We start from the raw sequence: 20,113 nt of genomic DNA, 5'->3' as shown, positions 1-20,113 counted from the left end.
TCAACTTCAGCTACCTAGCTCGCCTAGATAGCTAGTATATATCTAAAAATCTCTCATAGGTTCTTGAATTCGAAAGTAGAGATATTCGGTGTAATTATATTGTATTATTTGATAATGAATGATCTTACAAGTGATACTGGTGAATAAGGGAAGATATGAGTAGAGCAGTTTGTATTATAAGGTTATGCTAGGTATGTGTATAAGAGAGAGGTAAGAGTAGATTTCGATAGATGGTTGGAGATGTTATTCACTTTGTATGGTGGTACTATGTTTTTGACTGGCAATGTTGATGGTGCTTTGCTAGCTTCTTAGATAGAGTTACTACTTTTAACTAGTTGATAAAGGGTTGGGGATTGAGTGCTCTACCTATTATATATATATAGATAGCGCTCTGCTAGTTCAGATACTAGCTATATAGGAACTATGTTATTGTATGAGGGTCGAGTACTCTCGATATTATCTGCTATATAGATAGATAAATGACGCTCCGCTTGCCCTCCAATGGCAGATATTATCTACTACTTATATAGAATCCAAATTGTTGATTGAAACTTGAGTACTCTTGATAACTACTCATTATATAGATACATATATAACGCTCCGCTTGCCCTTCAATAACAGATATTATCTACTACTTATATAGAAATTGTTGATTGAAACTTGAGTACTCTTGATAACTACTCATTACATAGATACATATATGACGCTCCGCTAGCCCTCTGGGGGCCACTGCCGTGGAGGCAGACTATTTGGATAAATAGAAATCACAATGTTCGATCAATAAAACTTTGACGAATTAAAGTTCTAATCGTTCTAGATGTCATTCACATTCAAGTCTATAAATAGCATTTTATATGTTTTTTGATAGGATGATATGCACCTTGAATCGTTTTCATCACTTCAAGGAGTTTGAATGTAGATGATTTGATGATGGTCTAATTGAATCAATTTGTAATTGTTGAGGTATCAGGTTTCTCTTGAGGTGAAAGAAAGATTAGGATCTTTAATGAATCGTTTTAATAGATAGAATAGACAAATCGAAGAATGTTGAACTGTGCATGTTGTCGTTCGCCAGCCAAAGATGTATCGTATATCGACGGGATTGCTGACTAATAAGGACGGTATCAACACCACCACACACACATTTGATCCATCACTCTCTCCCTTATCAAACTTCTTCTTACCTCAAACCACCATCCCACCAAACCCTCCAAACACACATTTACCCTGTAAAGCAAAGCACAACATCCAAAACGGAACTTCTCCTGCAACCAAAAGCCAATGCAAAGTCCAAGCCAAAGCCTCCAAAATTGAAAAAACATTAAATAAGAAGAGAAGAACACAGCACGATCAAATATTGCTCGTTCCCATCGCTCAATTTCCCTGGAAGCAAACAAAAACTGATAATTAAATTAAATCCTCCTCAACCAAATACCTTTCACACTTCTTCGTCATCCATAAATATTCCCAGAAATTTACGAATTTCGCGACATTTTTTATCCTCCCTTACATACCCAAAACCCTGGGAAAATCTTCCATGATATCGACGAGGCTGAGCAACCCACAATTGTCAGCAACCTCCTCATTTCACCCCTTTGAACGACATTGGTCTCGATATCGGTTTATCAACTACCTCCAAACGTAGCGCCAAATCTAGAAAAGCATCCCGGCGATTGCTCCATCACTGCCTCCCACTTCAGTCAGATACTTCGACGACATCGTCTCCCTTCATTCATCACGATGAAGGGTCGACCTACGAGGATGCCTCTCCTCAACTCCGGTTTTCCATCTCGTGCGACTCCTGATATAGGCGATGATTCGCATTCATCTACAAGTAATTCGCCCGCGCGTGCCGATTATGAAGAATCCGATTTCTTCGCTGGAAACAACGATTCACAATCTTCCATCGGCGTACCAACTTTTCAAGATATGGCGGTTACAGAGACATGTATATCCGCATCCAATAGACTGCCCGCCGAAGTTCTCATCAACATATTCTCAAAACTCACTCATCCAAACGATATTCTATCTTGCATGCGAGTATGTAAGAAATGGGCTAGGAACAGTGTGGATTTATTATGGCATCGACCGGCATGTTCGACATTTCCGAAACTCGGGCACATCTGCAATACGCTCACCTTGGAAAATCCCTATTTCGCATATCGAGATTTCATCAAAAGATTAAATTTGGCAGTTTTGGCAGATCGCGTCAGTGACGGGACTGTTCGTCCTCTTTCCGTATGCACAAAGGTGGAAAGATTAACATTGACCAACTGCGAGGGTATCTCAGATAGTGGATTGACCGAATTGATTACCGATAACAGTCACTTACTTGCTCTGGATATTTCTGGAGTGAAACAAATTACCGACACTTCCATGTTCACTTTGGCGGAGCATTGCCGTCGATTACAAGGTCTAAACATATCGCAGTGCGTTGGAATTTCTTCTGAATCGATGGTGAAAGTGGCGGAGAGTTGTCATCACCTCAAACGGGTAAGTTAGCTGAAATTGATTCAAGGTTTATACTGACTTAACTTTTAGCTCAAATTGAATGAGTGTGAGCAACTAGACGACAGGGCTATCATGGCATTTGCTCAAAATTGCCGTAACATCCTCGAAATCGATCTCCACCAATGTAAGAATATTGGAAACGACCCAGTAACTAATCTCATCACACATGGAAATGCTCTCCGGGAACTTCGATTGGCAAATTGTGAATTGATTACCGATTCGGCATTCCTTAACCTGCCTCATAAAGCGATATACGATCATTTACGAATATTGGATCTTACAAGTTGCCACCGACTCACAGATGCTGCTGTTGAGAAGATCATAGCTGTTGCTCCAAGATTAAGGAATTTAGTCTTCGCAAAATGTAGGCTCTTGACGGACCATGCCGTCCATTCCATTAGCAGGCTGGGAAAAAATCTTCACTACCTTCATCTTGGACATTGTGGACAAATTACTGATGCTGCTGTCATTAAACTTGTTCAAGCATGCAATCGGATTCGTTATATCGATCTAGGTTGTTGTGTTCACCTCACAGATTTATCCGTCACAAAACTAGCTACTCTTCCTAAACTAAGGCGTATTGGGTTGGTCAAGTGTGTAAATATCACCGATGAAAGTGTTATAGCATTAGCCGTCGCACAAAAACAACGACAATTAGCTCACCGAGGACATCATATCGATGAACCAGCCTACAATGGGAGTTGTCTCGAAAGAGTACATCTTAGCTATTGTGCTAATTTAACACTCCAAGTAAGTGGAAGACAATTGTGCATGAGGATTTTTTGCTAACAAAATTACAGAGTATCATATTACTACTTAGAAATTGTTCGAAATTAACACATCTGAGTTTGACTGGTGTTCACGCTTTTCTTCGAAGAGATCTCGAACAGTTTTGTAGAGAGGCTCCCGCGGGTAAGTTCTTCACTTTATGCTTTCCTTCCATGTGTTGACATCATTTAGAATTTACCGACCATCAACGCAATGTATTTTGTGTCTTTTCCGGACCTGGTGTAAATGGTCTACGCAATTTTTTAACTCAAAATCTAACCATGGAGTCGGATCAGGTAGCTCCTGAAGACGAAGGAGCCCTTTCTATTGAAGGGGTTACGAATTCACAACAGCCTCTGGGGGCCCAAGATGACCAGATAATGTCTGGAATGATGAATGCTACTGCATTAAATCCCGATGAAAATGACGGTGATGACGACGAGGTGTTGGATGCAGTATTTCCTTGATACTCATTCGATTTACCACGCAACCCAGTATCTTATAGCACTTCATAAGCTATCACTTTAAGGATATTAGACATACGATACACTCTAAATAGAAGTCGGAGAACGTGCATCGATATATCCAATCATTGGGAAATGGAGTTAAGGAGTGGGCAAGGAATAATTAATGGACGTACATACCCAATTCAACACGAATCGTCTTTCGCATATCAGTCGGTTTTTGGACGGGAATGAATGAATGAATGAATACATGGAGGTTGTCTTCACGGTACATAGATATCTTTTCAACTAGCGAGCGGGCGATGGGATTGTAAAGGCGTAGTATTTGTATATACACATTTCTTGGCGCTTTGGGTGATGATGAATCGTGGATTTGGTGGAAGGCTTTTTGTTTTTTTTTTGCTAAAGTGAGTGCGATATGGAATGATTGATTGGGTGGATGGGATGGAATGGGCTTTATATGAGGGTATGGGTGGAGGTACATTTCTATTATATCTATCAATCAATCAATCAATCAATCGTTTCGCGGGTGGTCTACCTCGAGATTCGCTAGTAATGGATTGTAGATGATGGTATTGACTGGGATACATACCTGTGTCTAGAGAAAAGACGTACTGATCCGATGAGTGGTGAGACTGAATTCCCTCGCTGTTTGTCTTGTCTTGTCTTGTCTGTCTGATTAATTAATGGATGGATGGATGGATAGATGGATGGATAGATGGATAGATGGATGGATAGTAATACAGTAGGGTAGAAGTAGAATATGATGTCATGTTATGCTATGCTATGCGATTGATTCAGTCCAGTTCAGTTCTGTTCTGTTCGTTTTCATTCGCTTCAATGTGATGGATGTGATGTGATGATTTGATATAATGTGATAGGTACTAGGTAGGTAATTGTTTCTTCTTTTTCTTCTTCATTTTCATTTTCTTTTTCTTTTATCCTTTCGTTTGTTTGAGAAATCTTGAAATAGAGATGGGGCTGATTGGGTTGGACTGGTTGTCAGGGGGGTACGTCATTTGTGTGGTGTTGTGGTCTTGTGGTCTTGTGGTCTGGATTTTGGGATTGGGGGGTTGTGATTGGGAGTTGTGATTGGGGGGTTGTGATTCTGGGAAAGAGGGATAGAGTTTGGGGGGTAGGGGATGAGAAGGTGGGAAGGTGGGATGAATGGATAGAGAGAGAGAGAGAGAGAGAGAGAGAGAGAGAGAGAGAGATTGGTTGGGTAGGTTTGATTGGGTAGGTGGGTAGGTGAGTATATAAGGACTTGAATATCTCTTTCTTTCTGGATGGATGTAAAACTTTTACATACATACATACTTACTTACTTACTTACTTACATAATATACCTACCTACCTACCTACCTACCTTAGGAACCTACCTGGATCCAGAACGAATATACATACATACATACATATCAGAATCAGAATCAGATCGGATTGGATTTACTTGTTTTTTCGTCCATTTATCTATCTATCCTAAACTCAAAACTGGAAACTGGAAACTCATAACACGAAACTCGAAGTGAGCAAGATCAGAAGGAATTGATTTGTGGTATACAGACTCGTATACACATACATACATATACAAATATGCATTCTATTAAGTTCGTCTCTCTTTTTGGTTTGTGGTTTTGGTTTTGTGAGTTTGAGAGTTTGAGGGGGTGGGATTTTGAGGAGGTGGGATTGTGCTGCTGCTGCTGATGTTTGGAATGGGGGGATGAGGGGGAGAGGGAGGGGGAGAGTTTGTTTGAGATTTGAGATCAGGATTCGGGATCGGGATCTGGATCTGGATCTGGATGGATTTATTATTTCTTTGTTGCGAGTTGCTTGTTGCGAGATTTCATCTTGCTTGGAAGTTGATTTGGGGGTTCTTTCGTGGAACGGAATGGAATGGATTGTTGTTGTTTTAGAGATCTGGATGAGAAAGTTGCAAAGGTTGAAAGGTTGAGAGCATACTGATTCGGTGTGCTTGCTCTGTTTAGAAATGCCTCAAATTATGTTGCGGAGAAGACGAAGGCTGGGGGGAAGGAGAGTAGTAAGGAGATTAATAAGAGTGAGTTTTGTTTCTTTCCATCTTTGTCTCTTTTCTCCTCTGTTTTCCTGGTTCGGGTTCACCTGTCGTGGTCTTGTACTTCTGAAGATTCGTTCTCTGTTCACATTGAGTTCTCATGTTTGGGAGGGAATTGTGTGGCTAATAGGTTTGCGTGTTAGGTATAGCGAAAGATCGCAATATGCCCATTAGTACTCGTGTGCATGCGGCTGTGAAGGCGGTGGGTGATAAGATTGAGAAACATGGTCATGATGTATGGATACCCTTTTCTTTTTCTCGAGTGCTTGTGGGATGTTGAAGATGGAGTTGTCGTGTTTGGAGAGTTGGTGAGGTGTTTGGTGAGGGAATGTTGTGGTCAGTGGTGGTGTGGAAGGAGTGGATTGTTAGGGGCAAGGGGAATGAGAGTGAGAGTGAGAGCGAGGGAAAAGAAGGTTTGGGCTTCGAACTCTAGGAAGATAGGAGAGGAGAGGAGAAGGATAAAAGAGAGTAAGGGTAAAGTATATAAGCTAATAATTTGGGGGTGATAGGCAAAAGCGTCGTATCACAAGGAAGTCGTTAAGCATTAACGGGGTAGATTGAAAGTTTACGGGGTTGAAGAGAGCTTTAATGAACGGCGATGCTGACGTATTGAAGAGCTAGTGTAGGATTAAGCTGAGACATGAGTTGAGTCTCTGATTAGAGAAGGGAAAGGAGGTAGCTGGTCTGAATGAATGACGTGAGTTGTAGCGCTATACCTGGAGTTGATATCTTGGGGATTGGAAGTTCATTATTAGATATGGGCTATGAATCGATTGTCTTTTCAAATTGCTTGTTGATTGTTGTCTGTCAATTTCTGTCTGTCAATTCTATCAACCACGATATCCCAGTAGATATTGTGGTTTGAAACCCGCAGGTTTACTCATTAAATGATCGAATGTTGAGGTTATTTTTCAATTTACATTCTCAATTTTTTTTTTAAATTTCTTTTTCTTAAGTTTGAAGGAAAGCTAATTTACAAAGAACTTTCTTCTTCTTGTTTTCTACTTTTTTCGCTTGCCCACAACTCATTCCTCTCTTACATAGTATAAGGATATCAGTTGATTCATGTTGCTACAAAATCAATCTCATCATTCCCGAAAATCACATGCAAACTTCTACTCGAGATCTACAAATATATCATTATGGCAAAAGCAATTGTTGAATTCAAGGTCTATAGTGATGAAATATACCCAAATACTTGTGGCACTGTGGCAGAGAGGGCAGCTAGCATTTCATGAATAGATTGCACAAAGATTGTGTATACCCGCAGACAATCTAAAAATCATCTATCTTACAAATAACCTATCAAAAACGTTGCTCTACAGGTATATACCCCTAGACCTAAGACTAGAATTCGAATGTTGGAGAGTTCAAGTGAACCTGCGGTTTTGATTTTCAGTCTCAGAACATTCGCCCACCAAACCCTTCCTTGAAACACCCGCTTGCCCTTCTCCCAGACTTTCCATTTCACAAACGCCAAACAGATGACTAAAGTCGACCAAAGTCCAAAATTCCGTTGCGACATTCAAATATCTTCATTGTATGTGTACGTGTGGTCAATGGACTTCAATAGCACAGACTCTAAGACCTTCTAAACGTGAAAGCACTCAACTCATATATCCAGGTCTCCATTTCTAAAACTGACTAACAGAGCTGAAGAATTCTTCAAAATCGAGTCCATGTACAAGACTGGATCGATATCCAAGATGGCATTCACATTCAAGATAGGCTTCATTTCTACGATTGGTTTCATAGTCAAGATGATCCTGCCAGGCCCTTTCAAAAAGGGCTTGAACGCCGGCATAAACATTTCGAGTGACTTGAATGGGTGCTCCCGTGGGATCCCAGTGGAGATAAACACCCTTTTCTAGATGAAGAAAGCATCTCTCATCTTCTCTCATTGGGACTTCGACCTTTTGTTCCTTGTTTTGGGAAATAGAGTTTTCAGACCCGCGTTCTTCTGGATATGAAGGTAGAGACGAAGACGAAGAAGATGGCGAGACTTTCCCACTGGTAAACTCAAATGGTATTTCACCCTCGGATTCCACGTCGAAGAAATCTTCGCCCATCAATACTTGTGTGCCACCTTGGCCTCGGGTAATTGCGGAGACATTCAGCCTCACAGCATCCCCTAAAGCACACACTTGAAATTTTAATCCATGCCAGAAGTGTCTGTTGCCAGAATCTTCATGTTCCTTTATATAATCTTGAAAATCCTTTTCTAGTTGCAGCCCGTGGTTCAATCTATTGTTAAAATGAGACTGGATTCCAACGATAGGCAATCCGAAATTGGTCCCCCTCCCCCAAATCCAATTGTATCTTGGTGCATTAATTGGGCTCATGATAATCTCCCGGACAGAAGGATAGAGTGGCAAGAGATGATGCTCGTGTATTTCCCATCCAACCTTTCGCCCAGGCGGATTGCCAGGATCGCCCCAATTGACGATTGCAGTGTTTGTCTCACCAAGAAGGATATATTGGATACTGGAAATCTGTGGGCAGCACTGGGTAATGAAGCTCCACATATCTTTGCTTGCAATATTCTTCTCCTTATCTGCAGGGAGATCTTCCGGTTCCTCAATACGCACAAGAGCATTCCTTGCATTGCCGGCTTGTAAGTCGACGAAAGTCTTGTTAATATCGGGATCGGCTGCATGATAGCCACTACCTCTATCAGAGATCAAGAGTCGAGTGCCTTCAACTACCTCATATCTTCCATTATTTCCCGGTGGCTTCCACAATGGACGATACTCGATGCTGGAAGTATATGCTATGGACCTTAGCTTTGAGATGTTGAGGTCCAATCCCAAATCGCCATTGACCAAGGAAAAAACCACGGGATCCATAATCAAAGTATCGCGATTCATGTCGATGAAACCACGAACAACAACATAGAATAATCTCCCATCTGAATTCAAATAATAATTGTGTTCGTGTGGTATCATATGGGATCGAACCGGGTAACGAGCCTGGAGCCTTACACACTGTGTACTTCTGCAGTTCCCAAACGCGTGCGGCTTCACACCCAATTTGATTTCCCATTCATGCGATAATTGGATGTCGGGTATGATGTAGTTTTGCAGCCAGATTTCACGAGATTCCCGACAGGCAGATCGCAGGGGGGATTTCTCGGGCTGGGTCTCGTCTCCTCGGTAGAGGTCACTCCCATTTTCGTAGAAACAGAATTGCAAACTGGACTGTCCCCACGTCTCGGGGCGGTTGAGAAATCGATGGATTTGTGCCCGTGTGCTCATTGATGACATGTGGATGATGCGTGGTGCGGGTAAGCTGTATTCCCAGATTTTGGCTCGGATTGTGTAGGGGACTTCCTGGAAGCGATGGAATGAGTATTCGGCTTTTGGTTGTAAAAGGGGGGGGTGGGGTCGCCATGGTTTCTGACGGTTTCGTTGGATCGGACATGTTTCGTTGTGGGGATAGGAGACTGTGATTTGAGGTTTGATGTGAACGTATTTGTTTGGTATGATGATATAAGATATAGGATATTGGGAGTATGATGCTGAAGATGGCTGAAGATGCCAGAGATGTATTAAATGAGATGAACATATCAGAGGTAAGATACACTGGTAAGCCGTCGAATGTATAGTTATCGCATGTAAGATAAGATATCTGAAAGTAGATTGTATGAAGTAGGATCGAATAATGAACAATTCTAGAACAAGAAATATGGGAAAGCAGTCCGCTCTTATATACACAATTCAGAACAAGACTAAGACTACTCGACGAAAAAAAGTTCCTAGTATAGATTCCAGCTTTTCACTTTTAGTACCTGGTCTAGTCCAACGCTATTCTCTACTCAGGTACACTATTTCGTCATTGACACATATCAGATTTTATTAGGGGCATGAAAAATCTTCTAGGGTGATCTAGAGTTTTTTTTGGCTTTCTAGTATATAAGCATTTATGTGAAGATCACTACACGTGGGTTTTATGATCATCAGGATTGGAAAAGAATGATACTTTAATGAGATGTCTATTTTTGAAAGCTACGAGAGGCTTGGAAGGGTTTCCACCAGAAAGTAGTTTACTACGAGCCGATTTATATAGAATATTCTAATCAATATCCTATCTAATCCCAAAAATAAACGTTAACCATACCCATCACTCATATAAAGTTATACCACAGAAAAAAATTTCACATCTAACACACCCTCCCTACAAACACCAAAATCCCCAACATCTTCCCCCTAGCTCACAAATCCACCTAAACAACCAATCTCAAATCCACACACCATATTCTCTCCTTCCAAGAAATTCGTCGTGAACTCAAAGTTGAAGTTTCTCGGACAATGTTAGTATTTAGGATAGTTGATGGGGTACAGTTCGAAGCGAGCTAGGTATTTTAGCCCCCTAGGCCTTTAAAGTTTCTATAGTGGTTAAGCACGTGTATTACTAACTTACTTTAGAGCTTTTGGAGGTCGTTATTGAGGTAGGTTATGATTTTTCTTTTCTTTGAGGAGGAATGGGAGGAATGAGAGGGGTCTGGAGCATATGTGTAGAGTTAAGATTTGGAGACTTGGGATTGGGCACTTTGTGGGTTAGTGTTGGTTTGGGATTTTTTGTGGATAGTAGTAGTAGTAAATCCATTCTCGGTTCAGTCTATCTATTTCTTTATGGATACTGATTAACAATATGGAATACTGACTGGTACACATCGAGACATAGCACTCTATGAGAGTGCAAATTGAAAGATTATCCATCTTTACTAGAATCTAAACCATCATTTCCTCTTGCGAATTCTCTTCCTCTCTCATGACAATAGCTCACTCACAAAAAGCATAAAAATAATACTTCTTCCCCTCCACACCCATCTCTAGACCACTATTTTTAGCAGTAATCAGAGAACTCAGAATCCATGAGTTTATAAATTTCAACAACTACCCTACCTATAACTAACCGCATATCATCATATCCATGAACTTTCCCGCGATCCCATTCGCATTCAAGATATGATACCCATCGAATCTAGGAACAAATTCATAGTGGTATTCATCATTGATCTCTCGCAGCGCAGTATAGCAGTTCTCGAAGTAAATCAGTGGGAAGATTCCAGATTTCCTTTTCTATGGTGATGGTAACTAGGTATCCACGTCTATTATATTCAATGATGATCGGAGAGATACATACGAATATGCGTTGAATCAATTTGCAAAGGGACAGGAAGAAAGATGATCTAGATATTCGGGGTACCCATCTTAAGAGATGGATGAGGGTAGGCTCTTAGCTCTCGAAGAGCGAGGGAAATGCCAATTGTTTGATATGTGAGTTGAGTTATTTTGATGTTTAGAGTATGGTTAATCTTCGAGATAGATTTCGAACTTGAGATGATCTCAAAACGAGAAATAGATCGAATTTCTAAAATAACTCTTCCCAAAAGCACCACATGAGTTTTCCCACCTCTACTTCCACATCCACGACTCCATAACCAGACCATCCCAATACCTCAGTGGGAGAACCTCGAGCAACGTTCTCCCTATATAATTCTATTTTATTTCTCCCGCAATCATGAAATCGAATAGAACATGATGTATACAATATACAAAAGTGACACGACACGACACACACAATGAAATAAAACACTTAGGATTTAGACGTCACAGCTCCTCGTATGTAATACCTCAACATCAATCGTCCTAATAGATGTTCATTTAAGAGAGCTCCTAACCGGACGGCTTCCGGTGTACATCTGCATATGATTTTTTATGTTATGTGGCTTGACAGAGAGGGGAGTGTTGAAGAAGAGATTTCTAAAAGGTACTTGGAAAGCCTTAGATCGGGGAAACATACATACTGAACTTGTAGTGATTATAATGCACTGAGTAATTCGGATTAGTAGACTATATATGGATGGGTTGGCGTGATTGCGCGAAGATTCGAGTAGACGCCTGGAAGCCTTTCTTTTTGGCGCCCAAGAATATTTCTGTTAAACTTTGCTCCAAACTATTGGAAATCCAGGCGGTATTCACAGATAGATATTTTCGCTCTTTGAAACTGCATGAGAAGTATTTAAAGGTTGCAATTAATATTGAACAGTGAAAGTACTGAAGAGGTGACCTGATATTGTTAACCCACGTGTGCAAATGTAGGATTATTTACAAAGCTCCTTTCTCCCTCCTGCCTTTCTCTTCTTATGCCTCTCCTCGCACTCCTCAATTCTTCCATTTCATCTCACCTCCCCGCTCGCTCATCCCCTTCATGATCATCCAGACTCCTGTTAGCCTCCAACTCTCTTATCCTCTCTGAACGTCTCGGCTTAACATAAATCTCATACCCATCCCTCTTATCCTCCACTCTCCACCCCATCTCCTTGTTCCCCAACTCCACACATTCGTACGTAAAGTTTTCTCCCCATCTCTCCTTCCACCTCGTATTCAGAATCTTGATCTTCTGATCCCATCTAAAACATCCCTCCTTCAGCTCCAATCTCTTCAAATTACTCAAGCGGGAAATCATCTCCGTAGTGCTTTTGAATAGACAAGGTTCTCCTAGCATCAAAAACTTAAGCTTTTCCTCCATCTTAGCAATGTCGAGACCTCGAGATAACGGAATTTGGAAAATCTTCAACATTTGTAAACTCCCTTGGAACAGTTTGACCGCACGATCAGATTGTATGTATAGCGTGTCCTTTTCCCAATTAAAGTATATCGGATTCCTCAAACAATGTGCGAATTCGAGTCCATATTCCTTGCACGCAACTTCTCTCGCCATAATGTTAACATGTAGAAGTGCCGGTAAAGTGGTCTTTACAACGAGCTTTGCACTTTTGTATTTGCCCCCGTACTTCTCTCCTGCGTACCATTCCCGAGTCCATTTATCAGGTTCATCGACGAGAATCTCGACGGCCTTGAGAGAGATGATTCGGCCTTCGGGAAGAGCTTCTTTGAAAATCATGTTTTGTAGTTCAGGGGCTAGCTTTGCGAATTGATGAAACGTTGCTTTTTGGTTCACAGGACGTCGGGGTCGGATGTAGGCAGACATTTCGGTGGATCTGATATTATTCTCGAGAAGATGTTGACATGGTTGATTCATGATTTAGATGGAAGCGGGATACTCGCAGATGATGAGATCGGTGAGCTGTTGTTTTAAAGATCGAGGGATCTATATTGCGAAGCAAATAAAGAGGACCTCGAGAGTATCTGTCAATAGAATGTTAGAAATAAAGTGTTATAATGAGGCTTTCCAGTGCCTTTCATTCAAGTGGATAGAAAAGAATGGTAAAGACCAGAATGCGGTAATCCTTCGTAGTAAACTCCACGACTTACCAAATGAGATGACGGCGATCTTTCAAAAAGAATGCCAGATCGATTTGGGGCCGACTTGTAAAGTTGAAGATGATCCCATCTCAAAACTGATCTCCATTTCTAGGTAAAATGAAGAGACTGACGCGTTCGCGCCGTGATTTGTTATTCTCAGCGCGAATTGAAAAACGTTCAGCCTTTCCCCTTTACTCTCAAATCACATGTACAGCCTTGTGTAGGGCTGAGAGCCCGTGAATGTCATGGATCAATCTTGGGAAATTCTTTGATGAAAATGTGTGTAAGCGACTTGACTTGGAAGTAGTGAATATGTGATGTGGTAGCCTGGGTGGCCTGGGTAGCCTCGCGGTTTGCTCTTGCCCTTTGAACCGATTTGTGCCTTACACCCTCAGCTGGAGTTCAACGTACGTTGGCTCGATCAGGTGAATATCCAATCTTCATATCTTGGAGAATGTACGAACAACTATCAAACAGCCGGTAAAGATGATAACGATTGAGTACACAGACATTCAATGTTCTTTTCCGAGTTCGATTTATCTAGTATATATCCACGGTGCATATCTAGAATTGCCTTCTACTTTGCAGCTACCGCGAGAATATCTGCAACCAGCCTCATATTCACGGGACACTCAATACCCAACTCTTGTGCTCTTCTTACAATGTATCCATTGATATAATGGATTTCTGTTTCACTGCCCTTACTAACATCTTGAAGCATAGAACTTCTGTTTTGTGAAGTGGCCGAAGCAACATTCAAAATGGCGTTTCGCAAACTTTCTGTTGAAAATCTTTCTTTCAAGCCCGGAATTCCTTGAAGTTCTGGAAGAGAACAGAAGACTTGACTTATTTCGGATATCAAACCGTCAAAGTCACTTCTTATACCTCCGACCATGGAAGGTTCCACAATCATACCGTTTAAACAATCGTTCAAGGCAGTGAGAGGATTTATGACTGCATTTACAGCCAATTTTTGCAATTGAAGGAGTTTGAACTCGTCCCAAGGAACTTCACTCGCGCCGAGAAGTTTTGAGTCAATGACTTGTTGCAAGAGATAGCTTCCATGAGGAGTCTTCTCAATATCATCCCCTGGATTCCCAAGGATAACAGAACCATGGCCTGCAAAGACAGCTGTAAAGTCGTCTGTTCGATAAACACCATGAGACGCTATACCAAATAAATAATGTGGTCTTTCTTTAGGATCTGGGAAGACTCTCTCATTGACTTCTTCGACCACTCCCATACCGTTGTGTATGAAGATTATAGTTGACAAAGAGGTAAATCGATATTCGATCATGGAGAGTGCCTCAGCCGTTTTGTGAGATTTTGTGGTGACTATCAGATTAGATATATACTTAATATCTAGGGGACTTGGAACATCATCCATGGACACAAGCTCTACATTATATTGACCCTCCCAATTCCAAACGCCGTCATGATGAATCCCAATCTTTGGTCCTTTGGCTTTGGCTATTTCATATAGTTTTGGGCGATGGAGTAACAATGTTAGAGGAGGGGGGTTTGGTTTGGTAGCTAATGAGTGCGCAAAGAGCTTTCCCAGATTTCCAAGACCCAAGATGTGTATGGTAGAGTCCATTTCCGATGAATTTGCATTTTTAGAATGATAATGTTGTGAATTGGTTTTCTGTCGAGTAAGTTGTATGGAGGGAGTCAATGTACATCTCTGGATTCTTTTGAAACCTGGGAGTTTACAATGTTTGGAGTAGGAGGGGAACATTGCACTGCTCTCACAATTTGTTGTCACAGACAAATCATGATGTTGTTGATCTATATGATGACTAATTTACTTGCACAGTTGGTACTCGATGGTGACCATATTTCCTTATTGTTGATAAACTTTCAAGATTGGGCACGCATGCTTTCTCTAAACCAATCAGATGAAAACGTGAGTAAGTACTCTAAATGATAGGCAAGCCGTGGCATTGGGAGTGAAACGGTGATCCAAGAGTGATGGCGAGAAAGTTGAAAGTTGAAATCTAGTACTCTGCAGAAGTCAACAGTGGCAATCAAGGAGAAAGCCCTTGACACGTGATCTTATCCGCTCGCTATCTACGTCAGATTATTTTTAGCCTATCGCCTTGGAATGTGAAATTAGAGAGACCTGACTGGTGGAGTGGGTGAAAGGAAAGACTGTGGGGAGTGTATCTAACATCGCTTGCACTTGCAAATGCACTGTATATGTACAAACCTCACTAGGAAGAAAGATAGAGGGAGACCGTAATTGATTGATATACTTTTACTACATTATGCCAAGTCACTAAAATGTTTTACAACTTTATATCAATAAAAGTGTTTCTTCAATACAAATCTTTCTTCAGCACTGTAGATAAATGTATATCCTAAAGATCAGAATAAAAGTAGGCAATTACGAGTGTGAACTTGAAATCGATATTCCACGGTAAATCACTATCCATTAATAAACACACACTCACAAATTACTAACTTCCTCCCAATCCAGGTGGCACTAACTTAATCGATAATGAAAAAGCCTTGAAGTGTTTATTAGTGTAAGAAAAAACCCCACCAAAAGATTTCTCCCCACCATCATTACGATCATCCTGAAAAAAAGGTCAACTCGATAAAAAAGAAAAGAAAGAAATCAAAGAATTTCTTCCTTCACCAATCGATTATTATCACGATAACTTCAAATAATTAATCAACATGGTTTCAGCATCAAAAGCCGCTCGTGATGCGAAGAGAGCCGCCGAAGGAAAGCCAGCAAAGAAGACTGTTGCTTCCAAATCAAAGGCTGGCTCCAAGGCTGCATCTGGTACCACAACGCCTGGCGAATTAGCCACCGACGCTGATGGAAATGTTCTCCCTGATGAGGAGCAACCGGCGACAAAGGATATGGATGAAGTCAAGAGATTGGCAGCACAAATGGATAAACATGGTCTCTCTGATCGTGTTACAACTGGTGTTCTCAGTTCCCTCAAGCAAAGTCGTGACGTTAAGATTACATCCGCATCGCTGGTTTTCCACGGTCGTGTCCTTTTGAACGATACAACCATGGAACTTACATATGGACGTCGTTATGGTCTCTTGGGAGAGAACGGTTGCGGAAAGTCTACTCTTCTCAAGGCTATCGATATGCGCGAATACCCTGTTCCAGATCACGTCGACATCTACTTATTAAACGAGGGTGCTCCTCCTAGTGACTTGGGTGCCTTGGAATGGGTCGTCAGAGAAGCAGAGAATGAGATGAAGAGGCTCGATGATGAAGCTGAGCGTTTGTTGGAAGAGGAAGGACCAGAATCTCCTGTCCTTTTGGATCTCTATGAGGTAAGATTTTTCAAAAGATAAGATATACCGTGTACTTTGCTAAACGGAAAACAGCGTATGGATACCATGGATCCATCTACTTTCTCGACTCGTGCATCCCTCATTTTGACTGGTCTCGGTTTCAACAAGGTCACTATCCACAAGAAGACCAAGGATATGTCTGGAGGATGGCGTATGCGTGTCGCTTTGGCCAAAGCTCTTTTCGTCAAGCCCTCCCTTCTCCTTCTCGATGACCCTACTGCACATTTGGATTTGGAAGCCTGCGTGTGGTTGGAAGAATACTTGAAGAAATGGGACCGAACCCTCATCCTTGTTTCCCACTCTATGGATTTCCTTAACGGTGTATGCACCAACATGATCGATATGCGCTCGAGACAACTCATCTACTACGGTGGTAACTACGATTCTTACGCTAAGACTAGATATGAACAAGAAGTCAACCAAATGAAGGCTTACCAAAAGCAACAAGATGAAATTGTTCACATTAAGAAATTCATCGCTTCAGCTGGTACATATGCCAACTTGGTCAGACAAGCCAAATCTAGACAAAAGATTTTGGACAAGATGGAGGCCGATGGTTTCATTCAAAAGGTTGAGGAGGATCGTGTCTTCACTTTCAGATTCGCAGATGTTGAGAAGCTTCCACCACCAGTTTTGTCTTTCGATGATGTTACTTTCTCCTACTCCGGTGATTCCAAGGATGATCTCTACCGAAACCTCGACCTTGGTGTTGACATGGACTCCCGTACTGCTCTCGTCGGACCCAACGGTGTTGGTAAATCCACCCTTCTCCGTCTTATGACCGGAAAGCTTTCTCCTACCGGAGGAACTGTTTCTCGTCACACACATTTGAAGATGGGTGTTTACTCTCAACATTCTTCTGAACAATTGGATCTCACCAAGTCCGCATTGGACTTCGTCAGAGATAAGTATGCCTCCAAGAGTCAAGATTACCAATACTGGCGTCAACAACTTGGAAAGTATGGTCTCAGTGGTGAATCACAAACCGCATTGATGGGTACTCTTTCCGAAGGACAAAAGTCTAGAATTGTTTTTGCTTTGTTGGCTATCGATGGACCAAACATGTTGTTGTTGGATGAACCTACCAACGGTTTGGATATTCCTACTATTGACAGTTTGGCTGATGCTATCAATGCTTTCACCGGTGGTGTTGTTGTTGTTTCTCACGATTTCAGGTAAGCATTTTTGATACAGGTTAAACGAATCATGTGCTAATTATATACAGATTACTCGATAAGATTGCCAAGGATATTATGGTTTGCGAGAACCAAACCATCAAGAGATGGGATGGTACTATCGCCGAGTACAAGAATCACTTGAGAAAGAAGATGGTTTCTGCAGGTGCCGTTTAAATTGACTATATATTAACCAAATTCCGTACAATATTCGGTCCAAAAACAAAAGTTTGATTGGTGCATCTACGGACGACTACACATAGGGGGTGGCATTCATCAAGGGATATCCCTCTCATGACCCGAAATTGAGGAGGCCGCGGAGGGATTAGGGCGGTGCATGATCTGATGAAACACCGCTTTCTTTTGGTGGGATAGAATGCGAGTCTGTTTTAGATGGCGTTAATTCGGTGCAGAATTTACTGGAGAGAATGAAACATTATTACATGAATTTGATGCTTTTTGAAGAGTGATGTGAAAGTTTTGTGATTGTAATGATGTCTTTGATTTGTGAGTGATAGGGCTGAGATGCATGGCACAGGTGGGTATTTACCTAATCTCTCGTATTCCATACTGAACAATGAACGGACCCAACATCAGAGGGGAAGGAAAAAGAAAGAGGAATTGATCAGCAAATTAGAGTTGGACCGATTGCCAGCCAGCTGTTCACAGGACCATGTTGGAACTTGGAGGGCGATGGATGGATGGCATTTTCCAACTGTTGTAAATTTGGAGTGTAGGTAGGTAGGTAGGTAGGTAGGTAGGTACCTACAGTAGGTTATTTTTTGATGATGATTTCTAGATGATAGGGGATAGATGATAGATGATAGATGATAGTCCTCTTGAGTCTTGATTATTGAGTTTTGATTATTGAGTCTTGATTATTGAGTCTTGATTATCTATCTAGTATTTCCTACAAGAAAGATAAGAGGGGAATGTTTGGATCTTGGATTTCTGGGTTTGCTGAAATTGTGGATTGATTGATTAATGGGATGAATGAATGATTGATTGATTGTATGAATGATTGGAAGGATGAAGTGTTACAGTACATTCAATTTTAACAAGGCGCCGGCTCCGAGTAGATATTTCTGTGGAAATTGATCTGGATGGGGTTACAATAGAAGTAAGTGTGTGGTGTGGTTGTGTGTATTCGGTTAATGGGCGAGATGGGGAATGGGCGAGACGGGAAATGTGTTGGTGGCGTTGAAGGGGACGGGGATTGGGGATGGGATGGTGGTTGTGGGGCTTGGGGCTTGGGGGATGGGCTTGGATGGGCTTGGATTGAGGCTGGATGTTGAAGGGAGAGGAGGGAGAGGAGGGAATAACGGGATGGAATGGGATGGGATGGGATGGTGATGTATATGGTGAGCAGTGGGAGTGGAAGTGAAGAAAGAAATTAATAAGAGAGAAGAAAGAAAGAAAAAGAATGATTGTGGAAGAGTGAAGGGATGAAGGGATGAGAGGGACGAGTAGGTAGTGAAGATAGATCTAATAGTACGAGTATTCTTTGACTTATTCTTTGAGTATACGTACCTGCCTGAGGAATCAATGAAGGATGGATGATTTACTCCGTACTTTGTACTGTCACACTTCGTAATTCGTACCTATTACCTCCTACCTCGTACATCCATGGGATCAAAGCTCACATTCTCTCTAGGTACTCGAGCATGCAGGGGTGATTTCTTATTCTAGACCCATTCATCAGCCAATCATATGAGAGTTACGATGTCATATCATAACGTGAAAAGAACGCCCAGGCAGCTCTCAAACCACACCTTTCTCTTCACTCCCACCAAACTTCACTCCCAAGAGTGTGAGGAAAATAAAAGGAACGCTTCACTCCCAACCCAACTACACTACACCTACGTGAGTGAGATTAAGAAAGTCCAGATCTGGAATGAATGGGGCATTATCCTTTGTGACCCCAAGAAAATGAGCAATTGTGTATTATGGTTGGATTCGAATATGAAGAACCATCTCTAAGGAATTTGTTTGATTTTGGATCGATTCTTTCCATGATATTTTGACATCTCGATTCCGAGGGACCGTTGATAATAAGTATATCTTCTAATTTTGGACATGTCAATATCATACCTAGGTAATTAGGTCGTAGGTAACACTTCCAAGGAAATCCATAACATCATAAGGGAAACATGGAATGTCGTGATAAGTTGCTTCTTCTCTAATCATCAATCATCAATCAATCAATCAATCAATTGATCAATCAATCAATCTAACCAACAACCCAATTTTCGGAACTCTCCTTAAACCTCACTCACAACTTACTTGACTTAATTAATCATCTTCTCTTTCATACCTTTCTCTCTCTCTCTCTCTCTCTCTCCCTCCCGCGCGCGCATTTTTGCCTGGCTGGCTGAAGAATCGTATGGTGATCTTTCAAACTCAAACTCAAATCGAATCGAATCAACTTCCTCTCTTCCTCTACCTACCAACATATTAATTATTATTAAGAGAACGGGTTGACAATTCAAAGTCGCGGAAACGGCCATCGAGATCAAGATACTTCCATTCATT

General features: G+C 41.4%; 6 protein-coding genes across 6 annotated transcripts; 3 read left to right on the top strand and 3 right to left on the bottom strand.

Annotated features, from left to right (window-relative positions):
* The first annotated feature begins 1,153 nt into the window (after positions 1-1,153).
* On the top strand, positions 1,154-4,632 carry EAE98_001531 (uncharacterized protein). Its single transcript, XM_038949150.1, has 4 exons — positions 1,154-2,493; positions 2,542-3,261; positions 3,312-3,423; positions 3,472-4,632. The coding sequence occupies exons 1-4, from the start codon at positions 1,741-1,743 to the stop codon at positions 3,744-3,746; spliced, it is 1,860 nt and encodes a 619-aa protein (XP_038814135.1). The 5' UTR covers positions 1,154-1,740; the 3' UTR covers positions 3,747-4,632.
* A 701-nt stretch (positions 4,633-5,333) lies between these two features.
* Positions 5,334-6,359, top strand: EAE98_001530 (uncharacterized protein; the record flags this gene model as incomplete). The annotated part of the gene is made up of 4 exons (XM_038949149.1): positions 5,334-5,347; positions 5,726-5,796; positions 5,955-6,046; positions 6,321-6,359. 4 exons carry the CDS (start codon positions 5,334-5,336, stop codon positions 6,357-6,359), a joined length of 216 nt encoding a protein of 71 aa, XP_038814134.1.
* A 1,086-nt stretch (positions 6,360-7,445) lies between these two features.
* Positions 7,446-9,074, bottom strand: EAE98_001529 (uncharacterized protein; the record flags this gene model as incomplete). Its single annotated transcript, XM_038949148.1, has 1 exon — positions 7,446-9,074. One exon carries the CDS (start codon positions 9,072-9,074, stop codon positions 7,446-7,448), a length of 1,629 nt encoding a protein of 542 aa, XP_038814133.1.
* A 2,923-nt stretch (positions 9,075-11,997) lies between these two features.
* EAE98_001528 (uncharacterized protein) lies at positions 11,998-12,858 on the bottom strand (the record flags this gene model as incomplete). The annotated part of the gene is made up of 1 exon (XM_038949147.1): positions 11,998-12,858. One exon carries the CDS (start codon positions 12,856-12,858, stop codon positions 11,998-12,000), a length of 861 nt encoding a protein of 286 aa, XP_038814132.1.
* An 801-nt stretch (positions 12,859-13,659) lies between these two features.
* On the bottom strand, positions 13,660-14,679 carry EAE98_001527 (uncharacterized protein; the record flags this gene model as incomplete). The annotated part of the gene is made up of 1 exon (XM_038949146.1): positions 13,660-14,679. One exon carries the CDS (start codon positions 14,677-14,679, stop codon positions 13,660-13,662), a length of 1,020 nt encoding a protein of 339 aa, XP_038814131.1.
* Positions 14,680-15,644: 965 nt separating this feature from the next.
* On the top strand, positions 15,645-18,029 carry EAE98_001526 (uncharacterized protein). The gene is made up of 3 exons (XM_038949145.1): positions 15,645-16,385; positions 16,440-17,581; positions 17,632-18,029. Exons 1-3 carry the CDS (start codon positions 15,765-15,767, stop codon positions 17,756-17,758), a joined length of 1,890 nt encoding a protein of 629 aa, XP_038814130.1. The 5' UTR covers positions 15,645-15,764; the 3' UTR covers positions 17,759-18,029.
* Positions 18,030-20,113: the final 2,084 nt, after the last annotated feature.

The sequence above is a fragment of the Botrytis deweyae genome (assembly GCF_014898535.1).
Source record: "Botrytis deweyae strain B1 chromosome Unknown BDEW_003, whole genome shotgun sequence".
In the NCBI taxonomy this organism is placed as follows: domain Eukaryota; kingdom Fungi; phylum Ascomycota; class Leotiomycetes; order Helotiales; family Sclerotiniaceae; genus Botrytis; species Botrytis deweyae.
This window is presented reverse-complemented; position numbering and strand designations above follow the sequence as displayed.